Genomic DNA, 18,326 nt, shown 5'->3' on the forward strand with positions numbered 1-18,326 from the left:
TCAAGGCTTTATACACCTAAATCAGATCACCTCGCAGGCGCCTAGTCTCCAGATACTGTATTTTGCAAAACTTAAGCCTTTCTTCATAAGAGCAATTCACTTTGTATGTCCATTCACTAATATTGTTGCCCTTCTCTGTACTCTTTCCAGCAGCTCTACATCCTTCTTGAAATGAGGCCTCCAGACAAGGGAATATCAACTCCTTATCCCTTCTACAAAAATTCCTGTATATCATTGACAAGACACCATGAGCTACTCTTGCAAACCGTCTGCACTGCTCAGAAAACTTCATATCTGACTGCACAATTACCCCAGGTCCTTTTAATTCTCTACCACTGTCAATGTAGTACCACACAGTTGATACATTACTCTGGAGTTACTGCTTTCCAATATGCTGTACTTTACATTTGTCAATGTTAAACTTCAGTTGGCACCTCTCAGCCCATCTGATCAACTTTTCTAGATCCTGTTGCAGCAGTGTACTGTCATTTGTGTCATTAACAACTCTGCCAACCTTCATATCGTCTGCAGACTTGGACATTAAGCCTGCTATATCATCATCAATATCATTAATAAATACAGACAATAACAATGGACCCAACACTGAACCCTGGTGGACTCCACTAATAACATTAGTCCACAAAGATCAGTGTCCATTGATTACCACTCTCTTTCTCTCTGTCTTCTCCCACTGAACCATCTGTTTATCCCTTTCAGCAATTTGCCTCCAATGCCACAATTCTCCGATTTGTGCAGCAATCTTCCATGTGCAACAGTATCAAAAGTCTTTCTAAGATCCAACTATATGATATCAAAATTATTCTTTGCATCCACATCATAGTATCCAATCAAATTGGTCAGACAAGAATTCCCCTTAACAAACCTATGCTGTATCCGAGCTATAACTGAAGCCTTGTCTAGATGATCATGCAGTGCTTTTTTAACCAGTGCCTCCATTAATTTCCCTGGAACAGAAGTTAAACTAACAGGTCTGTGGTTACCTGTGTCACCTTTGATCCTCCTTTGTGAATTGGGATCACATTTGCACATCTCCAGTCCATGGGTACCTCACCTGAATTCAAGGAAACTCTCATAATTATGGCTAAGGGTTTGCTTACTTCCTTTGCTGCCTCCTTTATATGAATAGGATTATATGACTGCTTTTGACTCCTTCCACAGCAGTCAATGCAGGTAGTATGAACCACGTTGTTAGGTGCAGTATGGCTTAAGTAATTATATTGCACCTAACAATTGCACTGGAAACTCCAACAATCCTACCATTAATATCCAGACATCCCTTCATGCATAGTTGGTCACATCCTACCCAAGCACCATGTCTGACACAACAATAACTATGCTTGTAAGCCTTCGAGAACACAGCAGTATGATTTTGAAGGCAAGAAGCTTTGATTGATGGAATTAACAGACTTAGAGCACAGAATGATAATATTATAAAGTTCAACATAAGCAGTCAGTCTGGTGATGTGATGCAGTCTTGGAATGCAGGTTGACATTGCAGCACACAGGCCCTGAGTACGATGATAGGGACACGTGTCAGCATCAGTATGGTGTGCATGATGCCGCATGATATGAGTTACCATGGTTGTGCAGCCGTCCACAAGCACTATTCATCCCAACTAATTCAAGGTGCTATCTAGCTTGGTGTAAGGCTTGCTGTTCTTGGATCATAGATCAATTGAAAGTTACATTTTGGAAATGCAGGTAAAAGTACATAGTCTGCCAGTCTGGGAGCGATGGATGCCTGAAGAAGAGCCTGCTGTACTTTATCATCCTGACAATGAAGTTTGTGGAAGCAGCATGATGGTTTGGCCTGGAATCATTTTAGACAAACCCTGAATTCTGAGGTCTATCTATATACCCTGGACAGTAATGCATTACCTTTGTTTTGCAGCATGTTCAGGAAGGCCCATACTCTATCAGCAGGATAGCAGTCCATGTCTTACTGCTGGCATTGTGACTGACAGATTAGAGAATATGAGTATCGAAAACTTGGATTGAACTGCACAGAGCTCCAACTTCAATCCTTTAGAAAACACCTGAAATGAAGTGAATTGTTTGGTATGTGTATGTGTGAGGAGATACTGCCCAAAAACAGAGCTGAACTGGGTGCCACTTTGAAGGCTAAATGGTGGAAAATATCAGAAGGTGTTTACAAAAAACTGAAGGAGAGTATTCTATTGAGACCAGAGTCTGCCATACAGGCTAAAGGTTTCAGTACACATTATTAGTTTTCTTGTAAATAAAGGTTATTTTATTTGTATATATGCAGGTGTCCAGATGTAAATATGGTAAGGCAGTGTGGGTGTTCATATATATATTATTTATTGTCTGAATGAATAGAATACAAGCTTTTTCAGCAGCCACTAAGTGGAACTTTATTTATTGAATTAGAATTATTGTTTTTTATAAATTTTAATTAAAGTTAGTAGTGTAGTAATTATCTCAATTCTCCAATTAATTTAGTGCATCTGTTCTTTACTTGGCCCTTGTTGACCCGCCACCACTGTGTTGTGTCAATAAGAACATTCATATTTTGCCACCATTGTTTTAGTATGGATATAGGCAATACTTGGAGGTTTATACATGATTTTGTAGCAATATAATATCAGCAGAGGCTTATAAACTATAATTTATTAAATTAAATTATAGCATACATTTATAACAATACAACATTAAAATAAATAAAAATAAATTTTCTGCTTATACTCCGGGATGACCAAACGGTCAGAGGAGTTCACAAGATAAACAGAATACAAGAAACAGCACCGTATTCAGCAGTTACGGGCTTGAACCCCGGTCACTCAAGGCACGTGTACTTATGCACCCGCATGCCTGACCACTAGGCTACGGCGGCCTGTGTACGCAAGATAGATTGAATACAAGAAACAGCACCGTATTCAGCAGTCACGGGCTTGAACCCCGGTCACTCAAGGCACGTGTACTTATGCACCCACGCGCCTGACCACTAGGCTACAGCAGCCTTTATTAATATTCATAGAGCTTTTGTATCAATGATTTAGCACAAATATATAAATAGAATAAACATAAAAAAGGCACCCGGGGTGGATGGGATCTATCCAGTTATATTAAAGGAGGCAGCAAAGGAAGTAAGCAAACCCTTAGCCATAATTATGAGAGCTTCTTTGGACTCAGGGAGATACCCATAGACTGGAGATGTGCAAATGTGACCCCAATTCACAAAGGAGGATCAAAGGCTGACACAAGTAATTATAAACCTGTGAGTTTAACTTCTGTTCCAGGAAAATTAATGGAGGCACTAAAGAAGCACTACAGGATCATCTAGACAAGACTTCAGTTATAGCAAGGACACAGCATGGTTTTGTTAAGGGAAAGTCTTGCCTGACCAATTTGATTGGATACTATGATGCAGTCACAAAAAAACTGGATGAAGGGAATAACTTTGATATTATATATTTGGATCTTAGAAAGGCTTTTGATACTGTTGCACATGGAAGACTGCTGCACAAATTGGAGCAGTGTGGCATTGGAGGCAAATTGCTACTATGGGTAAAGGGATGGTTGAGGGGGAGAAGACAGAGAGTGGTAATCAGTGGACACTGCTCATCGTGGACTAATGTTATTAGTGGAGTTCCTCAGGGTTCAGTGTTGGATCCATTGTTGTTTTCTGTATTTATAAATGATATTGATGATGGTATATCAAGCTTAATGTCCAAGTTTGCAGATGATACAATGGTTTGCAGGGTTGTTGAGGGCACCACTGATGCTGTGCTGCTGCTGCAACAGCATCTGGAAAGGTTGAGCAGATGGGCTGAGAGGTGGCAAATGAAATTTAACGTTGACAAATGTAAAGTACTACATATGGGAAACAGTAACCCTAGAGCAACGTATCAGCTCTGTAGTACTACACTGACAGTGGTAGGAATGAAAAGGACCTGGGGGTAATTGTGTAGGCAGATATGAAGTTTTCTGAGCAGTGCAGACGGTCCGCAAGAGTAGCTCATGGTGTCTTGTCAGTGATATACAGGAATTTTTCTAGCAGGGATAAGGAGGTGATTATTCCCTTGTATAAGGCAATGGTCAGGCCACACGTTGAGTACTGTATACAGGTCTGGAGGCCTCATTTCAAGAAGGATGTAGAGCTGCTGGAACGAGTATAGAGAAGGGCAACAAGATTAATGAATGGAACAAAGGGTTGCTCTTACGAAGAAATGCTTAAGTTTTGCAAATTACAGTGTCTGGAGACTAGGCACCGGCGAGGTGATCTGATAGAGGTGTATAAAGCCTTGAATGGTTTGCGCATGCTCAATGCCGATGGGATTCTTCCTCTTGCTCAGAATAATCATCCGAGAGGGCATAAATTCAAATTGAGGAAAGACAGATGTAGGATAGATGTGCTGAAATTTGCCTTTAGCCAGAGGGTAGTTGATTGGTGGAACAGACTTCCATCCCTTGTTGTGGAAGTTGATAGCCTAAATAAGTTTAAGGCTCAGCTGGACAGGTATTTTGAATGAACGGAGGGGTGAAATGGGAGTGTTTTTTTTTTTTTTGGCTGATGCTGCATAAGCTTGCTTTCTTGCATCGTATACCTCTACTAATGCTAATATAATTATCACGTAACTAGTGTTGCAGTGCATAGTAGTGAAATTGTCAGTTTTTAATTGTGATAAACAACTACCTCGTAGGTATCTCAAAAGTTTGGATCGCATTGGTTGCCATAATTAGATAATTTTATTATCTATTATAAAAATTAATTTATAACTTTACAAGCATAACACTATAGCAAAATACATATAACGTAAACTTGATAGTATAATAGATATAATGTAAACTTGAAGGATAATACATATTTTTGCTGTATAACTATTGAATAATTGCATTATTCATTGCATTTAAGTATATTAGTTTATTGTATTATTTTTGAATTATTGTTTTCTATTCAGTATATATGTTTTCTATTTAAATTTAATATAATATAATTGAATTTAAATAGAAATCATGCCCCAGAGTAGAGCAGCAAAGCAATGGGCTCAAAGTGGAGGGAATGCTGTAGCTTGGGGAGAACTGAACAGGGCAAGTCTTCTGTAATTCGCAACCTAACAAAATGCAATACTTATGTGACGTTTGCGGATCTATCTGAAATGTAACATAATGGAGCCATGGGTGATCTCGTGTATGTGTTTGGTGCATACAGTACAGAGAAACTAGGTGCAAACTCAGCACTTTGATGGGCATGTATGAGAGCTTGAAGAACAGGGTGGATGCCCTCAAAGCAATTAAAATGGGGACTCATCAAGCTCTCGCAACAGAGCTCACACTTGTGCATCAGGCAACAGACAGCAATCCCCAAGGCAAAATGCACTGATGTCCCAAAGGAAGTAGTAATTTTCAGTGATTTTATTGTCAGGGAAATTGAAAATATGTTAGGTAAAGAGGACAGGTGGAATAGGACCAGGGTTTTGTTTGCCAGGGTTCAAAATTTGATGACATCGGACAGCAGATATCATCTTTTAAGGGAACAAAAAGTGATATTATTGTATGTGTTGTAACTAATGATATTAAAAGTAGGTCTGCAAACTTACTTAACAAGTATAGAGCAGTGTTGAGTTACAATTTAGGGTAAAATTTTAAAGTGCTGCAGTTTTGACCAGACATGACAGGAGGGGGTATATGATGAAAGACTTTTCAATCATCTTAGCCCTGGAGAGATGGTGCAAGGCTCATGGGTTAGAATTTTTCATAGCATGGTCTGTGCTTGTTAACAGGAAAGAATGCTTCTACAGGGATGGGATATACTTAAATAGAAAGGGTGCAAGAATATTTGCTGATGCCAGTGAGGCAATGTTTGGTGGGTCATAAAACTGCTAGCATGGAGCGATACACAGACTACTAGATTAACAGTAGCTGCAGGCAGAGATGAAAGTGATTCTTGCACTGCTTCTGTTGGAATTTGCAGCAGCCTGGAAAGCAAGGTGCCAGGGATTTCAAGGCCTGCTGTGAGTCATCATAGAATAAGTAAATACATGGGCTGTGTTAGGTAACTAAGAGTAAGACCAGGTGCATGTACACCAATGCTAGAACAATAAATTTTATGAATTTGAAGTGCTGGTTGAGTCATCAAATGTAGACAGTGTTGGGATATCAGAGACATGGTGTCACTCAGATATAAAAGATGCAGAATTTGAATATGGGAAGCACAATGTGTACAGAAATGACAGACAGGGTTGAGTCAGTTTGGTGTGATATAACCACTGTGAAAGCAAAAATGAGAGTAGGAATGTGTTATAGGCTTATTGACTCTGATTACAAAGAACAACTGTTCAGAGAAATAGAGTAGGCCAGTAAATAAGAATTTCTTGTAATCTAGGGATTTTAACTTTCCAGATATTGACTGAAACTTACGGGTTTGCCACTCACATATTGGCAAGACTTTTGCTGATTTACTGGATGACTGTACCTACAGCAGCACGTTAGAGAGAGAGCAGTACTGTTGATCTGATTATCAGCAGGACCAGGGAAGAATGCATTCATCCTGTATTAAGAATCTACAGATTAAAGAACCACTAGGTGCAAGTAATCATAGTGGATATGTGATTAGTAATAGTAATAGTAATCATAGGCAAAGGATGCAAAGAAAAACAGCAAAGAGTTATTTACTTATGTAAACTTTAGAAGGAAGGGGCTGAATCAGATTGGTCCACTTGATATTGATGGTTCAACTATTGATGATCCTACTCAGGTAGCTAACAAACTAAATGAATATTTTGCATCTACATTCACACATAAGGAGTTATTCAGGGAGGGGAATGCCAGAGGTGTATTAAACTATGGTCATGAGTTAAATGATTTTTTAAACTGAGAGCAAACTGGAGGAGAAATTGTTGAAGATAAAAATAAAAAAGCTACTGGGGTGGATGGAATCTATCCAGTTATATTAAAGGAAGCAGCAAAGGAAGTAAGCAAATCCTTAGCCATAATTATGAGATCAGATCAGATCACCATAATCAGATCACCTCACCTGCAAGGTGATGTGATTGAGGTGTATAAAGCCTTGAATGGATGTTGGATGAATTGATGAGACATGTGACAGAGAAGAAAAATTCATGGGGTGCATATAAATTATCAAGTGATACAGAAGCCTATGGTAGATATAAACTAGTCTGCAGTTAAGGGGGATGAATCACATTGGTCTCCACTTTGGTTTTGCATCTACAATCACACATGTGGAATTCTTTAGGGATGTGTATGTCAGAACTTTATCAAACTCTAACGGAGCTAAATAAGTTTGCAATAACTGACAGGAAAGTGGAAGAGAAATTGTATTAAGGGAATCAGCAAAGAATGTAAGCAAGTCTCCCTTAGCCATAATTATTATTATTAGTTATATGGTGCAAGGAAGCCTGAGGCTTCCTTGCACCAGCAAAAAAAAAAATATATGCTGCACCAGCAAAAAAAAAAAAAAAAAAAAAAATTCTGAATTACCCTGAGGGGGAAGAGAGAGAGAGAGAGAGAGAACAAGAGTCAGAAGTAGAGAGAAGAATGATGATGGGAGCATCTTTGGATTCAAGGGAAGGCCCTGGAGACTGGAGATGTGTAGATGTATCACTAATTCAAAGGGGGAAATAAAAGGGTGACATGAATAATTACAGGCCTGTTAGCTTAACATCTGATCCAGGGAAAATAATGGAGTTACTGGTTAAAGAAGTAATGCAGGGAAATCTAGACAGGACTGAAGTTACACTTAAGACAAAGCATGGGTTTGTTAAGGGAAAATCTTGTCTGACCATTTGATTGGATACTACAGTACAGTTACAAATGAACTGGATGCAGAAAATAATTTTGATATCATATACTTCTGTTTCGACAAATGAAGAGCAAGAAAAACATTGACAGGGAGAAAATTGAATATACTGAGTTATGCAAAGCCATTAGAAAGAGACTCAGAGAGGACATAAGAAGATTTAACACAAGAAACGTAGAACAAGCATTAAGGGAAAACAAAGGATTTAAATCAGCAGCCATGAGCAGTAATACAGAAAGACAAATGATACTGAAACTGAAGAATAGTGATGGTGTACTTATAAACAGCAGAGAAGGCATAATTCAAATAGCAGAAGACTACTATAGAGAATTATACAAGGAGCGAGGGAATGATACCAGCAGTGGGGAACATGGATTGCAAAGTAGCAACACATACGACATACCCGATATTCTTCCTGATGAGGTAGAACATGCATTGAAGAAAATGAAGAATCGGAAAGCCCCGGGGGAAGATGAAGTTACTGTAGAGTTGTTAAAATTGGGAGGAAGAGACATAACACAAAAACTGGCAAGGCTCTTCACAAAGTGCATTAGAAAAGGTGTGATGCCTAAGCAGTGGAATAATGCAGTCATAGTTTTGCTGCATAAGAAAGGAGATAAATCAGAATTTGGAAATTATAGACCAATTAGCTTGTTATCCCATATCTACAAGTTGTTCACAAGGGTCATTACTAACAGATTAGAAAGAATACTTGATGAGAATCAACCGAAAGAGCAAGCTGGCTTTAGGACAGGATTCTCAACTATGGATCACCTTCACGTAATATCACAGCTAATGGAGAAAGCAAATGAATATAAAACACCATTATGCCTGGCATTTGTGGATTATGAAAAGGCATTTGACTCCATACAGCATAAGGCAATGTTTCGGGCACTGGAAAGACAAGGCATAGATACTCCATATATTATGATTTTGAAGAAAATATATGAGAGTGCTACATCCTTTATTAGACTAGACAAAGACAGTAGCAAATTTAAAATCGAGAAAGGAGTTCGACAAGGAGACACAATATCTCCAAAGCTGTTTACTGCTGCCCTTGAGGAAGCTTTCAGAAGATTAGACTGGTCGCAGAAAGGAGTCAATGTGAACGGAGAGTACCTAAACCATTTACAATTTGCAGATGACATTGTGGTCATAAGCCACGATCCCAAAAATTAGAGGAAAATCTTAATCAGTTATGCACAGTTAGTAAGGATTTTGGACTAAAGATGAATATGGCTAAAACAAAAGTAATGATGAACAAGTATGCCACAGAAAGGGAAATAATGATTGAAGGAGCAGTAATTGAAAAGGTGGAGTCATATACTTATCTGGGACAAGTTATTAGTTGTAATAATGATAAATGGCTGGAAGTCAAGAGAAGAATAAATTTTGGATGGATAGCATTCAGCAAATATAGTCACATACTGAAGAGCAATATCCCAGTTTGTCTGAAACGTAAAATAATGAATCAATGTATACTCCCCACCATGACTTATGGAAGTGAAACTTGGGCACTCACCAAAAGAATGGAAGAGAAGCTAAGAACTACACAGCTAAGAATGGAATGAATTATATTGGGAATCAGACTGTTAGATAAGAAGAGAAACACATGGATTAAGCAGCAAACTCAAGTAAAGGACATTCTTATCAAAACTAAAGAACTAAAATGGTCTTGGGCAGGACACATAGCTCGAAGACGTGATGACAGATGGACTAAGAAAATAACAGAATGGTACCCAAGAGGATCTAGAAGAAAATCTGGAAGACAAAGGCGGAGATGGATAGATGAAATTCATGAGTTTTTGAGTAGTAAATGGATGGCCAGTGCTCAAAACAGAAGGAACTGGAAAGTTGCTGGAGAGGCTTTCATCCTGCAGTGGATTGAAAATGGCTGATGATGATGATGATGACTTCTGTTTCAGAAAGGTTTTTGATACTTGTTGCACATAAAAGACTGCTATACAAATTGGAGAAGTGTGACATTAAGGACAAGTTACTGCTATGGATAAAAGGATGGCTGTTTTGATCTGACCTTCAATCCTATTGTTAACGATGTAAATTGGAATGATTTAACTATAGAGGAATATGTAATTAAGTTGCAGAATGCTATGTATATGGCTTCAAATTCCAGCATGAAGAAAAAGAAAATAACATTAAGACCAGTGATGTAGTGGAATGAAGATTTGCAGTAAAACAAAATTATAAGAACTGTGAGAAAAAGATTCCAATACTACCGAAGGGTAGGCGATTTTTTTGATTTTTGATTTGGTAGCTGTTGGCAGATCGGCTTCTGTGGCCATATTGCACCTCCCAAGGTTTTTGCAGTACTTTGATCCAAGCCCGAGGCGGGAATCGAACCCGCGAACTTTTGGGTTGCCGGGCAGGTACTTTACCCACTCAGCTAGCCCGGTCGGCCCCTAAGGATAGGCGATAATGATGAATTGCATAAGTGATTGAGTTGTATAAGTCCTGTTATAAAAGCTTGCATAAAGAATATATTAAGGCTATAAATGTATCTAAAAATACCTCATGGAAAAAGTTTGTGTCTGAAAAAGGGTCAAGTGATCTCTGAAATTCAATTTTTAAATTAATTACGGAAAAGTATGTTTTAATTCCATTAATTTTACAGTAAGATCCCGAACTAAGGATGCTCTTGATTGGAGTGAGTCTATGAACATGATCCTGGATGAGTTATTTTCAGGCATGGAGGATCGAGATCTAAGTCCAGAACATTGCAGTATGGTCGAAGGCAATGCTGCCTAATGTTCCAACATATGTGAGCCCCTCAACTCTTCAGAAGAGATTTCTGATGCCATAATGCAGGCTGTTAATGGCCGATCACATGTGGTGGGAGGCTATCCTCTCTAGAATTAGAGCAATAGGAGTTTCTGACAATTTGTACTCTGTATTTCAACAGTATTTTGATGATAGAAGTGTTATTGTTAGAACTGAATACACTGAAATATGTAAAGATGTAAAAAGAGGATGTCCTCAGGGCTCACTGGTTGGCCCTCATGCCTGGAAAATTGTTATGGATGAATTTTTTAATCAGAATCATATTGGAGTGAATGTGGTAGCATATGCTGACGACCTGCTGATTCTGGTGTATGGCAGTGCAAGGTCTCAGATAGAAACTAGAGCATCTGAAGTATTACAGGAATTAATAGAATGGTCTAAGTTGTATAAATTACAGATTTCTAAAACCAAGATGGTGCAATGATTAATAAAGGGTAGTTTAAGTATGAATCGACATCCGGTAGTTCGATCGCATGATGCATCTATTAGATATGCTACTGTCGTCAAGTAACTTGGGGTGTGCGTAGGGTAGCAGATGAGCTTTGTTGGGCATACTAAGTATCTAAGAAATAAGATACATGTATTATATGCCAAGTTCAGAAAAGTAGTTTGAGTGGATTGGGGAATCAAGGGGAGAGCCATGAACTTACTTTATGATTGTTTGTTTCTTCCGATCACCTCCTATTCTTCTGTAGCTTGGCTCCATAGAAATACATATTCTTTGCTAAAGAAATGCATGCTCCAAGCTCAACATTTCACTCTCTTATGTATCACCAGGGCTTGTCATATGGTTTATACAGAGGTTCTTTTGGTGCTCTCTGGAAGATTATCTGCAGACTTACAGATTGTATTGTCTGCTTTGATGTATTGCACGAGAAATAATATTAGAAAGTCTGTATTAAACATTGAATCTTGTCCTAATGAGGGAAGGCTCTATAACAGGCAAGATGTGAAAAGTGAGAAAATTAGGATAAAGAATCTCATGATGTTAAAGTGGCAGAATAGATGGGATGAGTCTGAATAAAGGATGCGTTACTCATATGTATCTGCCAAGAGTAGATATTCTTAATGTCAAGAAAAATCCTTAGCAGTAATTAGGTTTACATGCTGCCTTCCTTATAACATGACACGGAATGGCAAAAAGACTATTTGAACTAGGATTTGCTCAGAATAATTTGTGTGTGTGATTGCAATGAACAGGAGACCAGTGAACGTATAATTGCATTGCAGTTGTTATATAGACTATAGAAGAGAATTGGAGACTTATGTTGGCATGCTGGAACGACAACATCTATGGATGAACCCCAGGGGCTCACATCTTGTAAATATGGGCTTGGCACACCCAGGGCCCTGAGCTGGATATCATCATTCTCCTATTTCTTGGCCGGTTCCCTTCTATTTCTCTCTCTCTCTCTGAGGGTAATTCAGAATTTTTTTTTTTTTTTTTTTTTTTGACTGGTGCAGCCTAAGCCTCAGGCTTCCTTGCACCATATGGCTATTAATCATAATAATAATAATTAGCATTAGTAGAGGCATATGATACAAGAAAGCAAGCTTATACAGCATCAGCCAAAAAAAACCCATTCCCATTTCACCCATCCATTCGCTCCAAATGTTTGTCTAGACAAATGTAAAGAATTTATTTAAGCTGTCAACTTCTAAAACAGCAGATGGAAGTTAGTTCCAGCAATCAACCATAGGCTGGCTAAAGGCAAACTTCCGCACATCTATTCTACAACTGTCTTTCCTGAATTTGAATTTATGTTCCCTCAGGTGATTAATCTAGGCAAGAGGCAGAATCCCATCAGCAGTGAGCTTGCTCAAACCATTCAAGGCCTTATACACCTCAATCAGATCACCTTGCAGGTGCCTAGTCACTAGACCCTGCAATTTGCAAATCTTAAGCCTTTCTTCGTAAGTGCAATGATCACTAATCTTGTTGCCCTTCTCTGTTACTCGTTCCAGCAGCTCTTATCCTTCCTAAAATGAAACCTGCAGACCTGTATACAGTACTCATGATGTGCCTGACCATTGTCTTATACAAGGGGATAATCATCTCCTTATCCCTACTAAAAAAAATTCCTGTATATCATTGACAAGACACCATGAGCTACCCTTGCAGACTGCCTGCACTGCTCGGAAAACTTCATATCTGACTGCACAATTACCCCCAGGTCCTTTTCATTCTCCATCACCACACAGTTTATAGGTTACTCGGGGGTTACTGCTATCCATATGCATTACCTTACATTTGTCAATGTTAAACTTCAGTTGCCATCTCTCAGCCCATCTACTCGATGCTTCTAGATCCTCTTGCGGTAGCGTACTGTCATTAGTGTCATTAACCACCTTGCCAACCTTTGTATAGTCTGCAAACTTAGACATTAAGCCTGACATAACTATCTGCAAACTTAGACATTAAGCCTGACATAACTATCTGCAAACTTAGACATTAGCCTCACATAACTATCTGCAAACTTAGACATTAAGTCTGACATCAATATCATTAATAAAGACAGAAAACAACAATGGACCTATCACTGAAACCTGTGGGACTCCACTAATAACATTAGTCCACAAAGAGCAGTGTCCATTGGTTACCACTCTCTCTTCTCCCACTCAATCATCCCTTTATCCATGGCAGCATTTTGCCCTTAATGCCATACTGCTCCAATTTATGCAGTAGTCTTCCATGTGCAACAGTATCAAAAGCTTTCCTAAGATCCAAGTATATGATATCAAAATAATTTTTTGCATCCAGTTCCTTTGTGACACATCATAACATCCAATCAAATTGGTCAGACAAAACTTACCCTTAACAAACTCATGCTGTGTCCGAACTATAACCAAAGTGTTGTCTAGATCAGTGTTCCTTAACCTTTTTTGTTCACTTACCCCCCAAAGAACCATGTTCTTATTTTTGTACCCCCATATTTGTATGTCTATTATATTTTACTACAATACAAAACTCGCTTAAGTAAAAAATAGAATAAATCAATTCTGATGAATCATCACTTAGCTTTATAATGGGAATAGTGTAATTACTACAGAATATGGTTAAATAAAAAATATGTTTCAATTGTTCCAAAATATTTTTGTTTCTTGTTATTCTCTCATATACCCCCTGGGAAGCTCCCGTGTACCCCCGGTTGAATAACGCTGGTCTAGATGATCCTGCAGTGCTTCTTTTACCAGTGCCTCCATTAATTTCCTTAGAACAGAAATTAAACTAAGAGGTCTGTAATTTCTTGTGTCACCCTTTAATCCTCCTTTGTGAATTATTGTCCCATTTGCACATCTTCAGCCCATTGGTACCTCTCCTGAGTCCAAAGAAGCTCTCAAAATTATGGCTAAGGATTTGCTTACTTCCATTGCTGCCTCCTTTAATATGACTGGATAGATCCCATCCACCCCAGTGTCTTTTTTATTTTTATCTTCAATGATTTCTCCTCCACTTTGCTCTCAGTTTAAAAAATCATTTAACTCGCTACCATAGGGTAACACCTCTGGTATTACCCTCCCTGAATAACTCCTCATGTGTAAATGGAGATGCAAAATGCTCATTCAGTTTGTTAGCTACCTGAGCAGGATCATCAACAGTTGAACCATTGTTATCAAGTGGACCAATCTGATTCATACCCTTTCTTCTAGAGTTTACATAAGTAAAGCACTCTTTGCATCCTTTTCCAACGATTTCTCATAATCTGCCTTCGCTTGCCTACTCTCCTTTGTGACGATTATAGACTAGCTTATATCTACCATAATCTTCTGTGTCACCTGAAATTTATATGTATACCATTCATTTTTCTTCTCTGCCACAAGTCATGGAAATTTACACATAGTTCATACTAGAAAATAACTAATTTTTATTTGAGGATAAATTTATTTTATGGTTTATCAACTTTAAAAATTTAGCAGCGAAACTGTATTTAGTTGATAAATTTAGTCAAACTATATTCAACTAATAGCAGTAGTTTTGAACACAAAATGCTTCTGTATATGTTCCACACTTTCATGTGATTAGCTTTAGTACTATACTGCACAGAAAATATTAGCCCACAAGCCCCCATTCTGCAATTGACATGCTGCACTTGTCAGCAAATTGACACATCTAATGCTCTAAAATTTTTACCACCATCAAAAGAGGATACCAACCTTTTAATTTTTGTTCTTCTATGTGGATGATTGATAAGATATTTACAAATGGTATGTTGTAGCCTCCTAATTTCTATGGGAACTGTTTTTGCCTAAATATCAAGTACATTTGCCAGTAAGTGATATGACCAAGTTATTACTGTGGCATATTTTAACCATTTTCTAATTTTAATTGCATAAGAGGATATCTAGCTTTTTTATGTAGTCAAACGCACACAACACATGAACATACACATTTGATAAAAACCAGAGTAACTGTATTTCTGCTACATTGCTCTGCCAATTTTATAAAAAAAATACTTTGGGATAATTTTTAAAATTCATTTTCTAGTCAGCAGGGTTGAAATAGCAAACCCAGATATTATTATTATTATTTATTATTATTAGCTACATGGTGCAAGGAAGCCTGAGGCTTATGCTGCACCAGCCAAAAAAAAATTCCCAAGTTACCCTGAGAGAGAGAGAGAGAGTCAAAAGTAGAAGGGAATCACCATGAAAGAGAAGAATGATGATATCCAGCTCAGGACCCTGGGTGTGCCAAGCCCATACTCACCAGATGTGAACCCCTGATGAAAGATAGTGTACTCTTTCATTTTTGGATATCCATTGGCAAACAAGTAGAGGAAGGCCAGAAAAAGATGGAAACATGATCTATCCTAAGTCCAACAAGCAGCATGCTTAATGAGAAAAGATTTCATTCTTCTCAGCAGGATAAAGTTTTTCTTGTGCTACAAATATCACAGTAGTAACAAATAACAAAATTTGCATAACATTGAGAACAAAACAATCCAAACAGATTACAATTTGTTATTTTGTATTTTGGTAATAGAATAAGGAGATGTTGAGTAGTAGTGATGAAGTTCAAGTGAGACGAATGTTGGTTCCAAAATGACAAAGAGTGGGCTATGTTCTGTTCTGTTATAAATAATTTATATTTTAAACACGTGAAAGTTAATGCAGATCATCTCAAATTGCGGCGCCTCCGTAGCCAGGTGGGAAGGAGCAGCAGTGTATAGCACACGCTTCTTGATTAGACCGGGGTTCGAGCCCGTCACCACCAAATACGGAGAATGCGGAAAGGTCAGGGAATGACCACCGCATATCCCGGAGCAATATGGCCTTAGTTGCTAATGCTCCTAAAAACCCAATAACAAACAAACAAACAAACATCTCAAATTAGATGGTCGAATTGTTTTATGGTGCTAAATTCAGAATTGTCTTTCCTCTCAACCTTCATTGCCACATGACATGTATTTATTATCATGAACCATATGCATGAACTCCAGTTAAATTTGTTCTTTTTTTTTATGAAAATTCTTGTTCACTGTTAATTTATTCTTTTTGGTGATTATCATATAAGAATTTATTAATCATAGTATATGCTATTTCTTTTTTCTTGTGATATCCACGTATAGATATTTAAGGAATTATAATGATAATAAATATCTGTTGCCTTTCAGTTGTTATAAGGATTAAACAAAATATATAAAAATATAATTTCATTTAAAATTTTTTTTAGTCTTCTGTTGTGGACAGCAATTTATAATTCAGAAGTTGGTCAGCTGATGTCTTGTGACACACATGGGAGAAACATAAAGCCTTTCTTTTCACATCACTTGAAGAAACATAGAAAAGATCGTGCAGTCAAACAGAAAGCAGAGTGCAACTGTTTCACGCAACCACATGTAGGAAGAGCTATCGCTGTTGACCATTCAGCTACAGAAACTGTAGTATTCTGGGTAAATGGTCAATATGGACATATTTATTCTACTGATATGAAAGGATGTGAGTGTAATTTAATTGTAAATGCAACCATATCAAAGGATTATGGTAGGTACATTTTTACTTACTAATTTTATTATTAGATTTCTTGCATTCTTTGAAGATGAAAATCTGATTACTTGTTCTCTAGAAGAAAATTATCATTATGAAATAAAAATATTTCAGATATAATATTTCAACTTAAAGAAAAGATGTTTATTTAAAAACGAAATATAGTCCAAACAGAAATTATAATTAAAGGTAGATGGTATCAGTCCAATGAAGATAAATTTGACTTAGAACTTTAACATTAAAAATAAAAAAAAACTTTGATTTCAGTAATAAGATGGAATGAAAATCCTATACAAAGTATTGCCAACCTTTTTATGCTTGAGATCTGCATGGATTATTTTATTCAGAGTAGGTCATGGAGTTTTGTCAATGATACATAGGAATTTTGCTAGCAGAGACAAGGAGGTGATTATACCTTTTTATAAGGCAGTGGTCAGGCCACACCTTGAGTACTGCGTACAGGTCTGGAGGCCTCATTTTAGGAAGGATGTAGAGTTGCTAGAATGAGTACAGAGAAAGGTAACAAGATTGGTGAGAATAACAAAGCAGTTCTCTTACCAGGAGAGGCTTAAATTTGAGGTGTACACGGCCTTGAATGGTTTTAGCAGGCTCAATTCTGTTGGGATTCTTTTTTTTTTTAGCTCAGCTTACAAACATGAGAGGGCATAAATTGAAATTGATTAAAGACAGTTGTAGAATAGATGTGCAGAAGTTTGCCTTTAGTTGATAGCTTAAATAAATTTAAGGCTGAACTAGACAAAATTTTTGGAGTGAACCAGATGGGTGAAATGGGAAGGGTTTTTTTTTTATTTTTTTGGCTGATGCTCAATAAGCTTGCTTTCTTGTATCATATGTGTCAACTAATGCTAATGCTAATGTGTTTCTCAACAGAGAAATAAGAAAAAAATATGGTTGTGAAAGAACCAAAACAACAGAAACAACAGGCATTGTTAGCAAAACCAAACAGAAGAAAGAAAAGATAGTGATGACTCTAAAAGATGGGCCATTTTTAATTGCTACAGTAAGCATTAATCAAGGTGATATAAGCAGCTCCCACAGAGATTGTCTCCTTTCATATCTCCCATGATACAGACCAGGAGTGGTAGCTGAGTTTCTTAACTCTTCAAGATCTGCTTATCCATACTTTGATTTGGAAGGAAGGTAAAGTGAGACCAGTGTGAATGTAAACTGGACTGACTCACACTGCAACTGCTTCCAAAGATGTTTGCAGGTGAATGTGTTTACACGAGATTCTGGAGTCAATTAAAATAACCACTCCACCATGTGCTCCATTGGAGGGGAAATCGGTCTTGTTTGTATGTACTATAACAGTTCACTACTAACTTTACTTCTGCAGTTATGTTTATTTCTTAAAGGCAGATACCTACCAGATTATATTTATCAGTTGCATCACGAATTTTGTCTATGTTACTGTGGAAACCTTGAAAATTCCTTTGCATTATTGTATGCATTATATTGGTTTTCGTATCTGTATCTATCTTTCTGTGAAAGTTGGTCTGCTTGTATCATTCAGGCTTTTTCTCATTTTTAGGGGAAAGAGAAACAACTGTTCATCTCTTCCTCAGCATGTATTTCTAAGATTGGTTCATCCAAGCCTTCTTTTTCATTTGTATCCATATGATCATGGAAAGTGGGTTTCTCTTTTGTTTCTAATACTTTACCCTTTGTGGTTGGCTGTGAAGTAGGAGACATCTCCAGTAGAATTGTAACTGGTGTA

The 18,326-nt window shown here is 37.6% G+C and overlaps 1 protein-coding gene across 1 annotated transcript in view; it reads left to right on the forward strand.

Moving 5' to 3' along the window:
* Window positions 1-18,326, forward strand: part of LOC150091323 (proto-oncogene tyrosine-protein kinase ROS-like) — a 712,204-nt gene that overhangs the window by 474,531 nt on the left and 219,347 nt on the right. Inside the window, exon 23 of the mRNA XM_090389969.1 lies at window positions 16,275-16,585. Coding sequence (XP_090246095.1) covers window positions 16,275-16,585 — 311 coding nt within the window. The remainder of the gene's footprint in view (window positions 1-16,274; window positions 16,586-18,326) is intronic.

The sequence above is a fragment of the Mastigoproctus giganteus genome, chromosome 1 (assembly GCF_048544385.1).
Source record: "Mastigoproctus giganteus isolate SK-2022 chromosome 1, ASM4854438v1, whole genome shotgun sequence".
NCBI classification, from domain to species: domain Eukaryota; kingdom Metazoa; phylum Arthropoda; class Arachnida; order Uropygi; family Thelyphonidae; genus Mastigoproctus; species Mastigoproctus giganteus.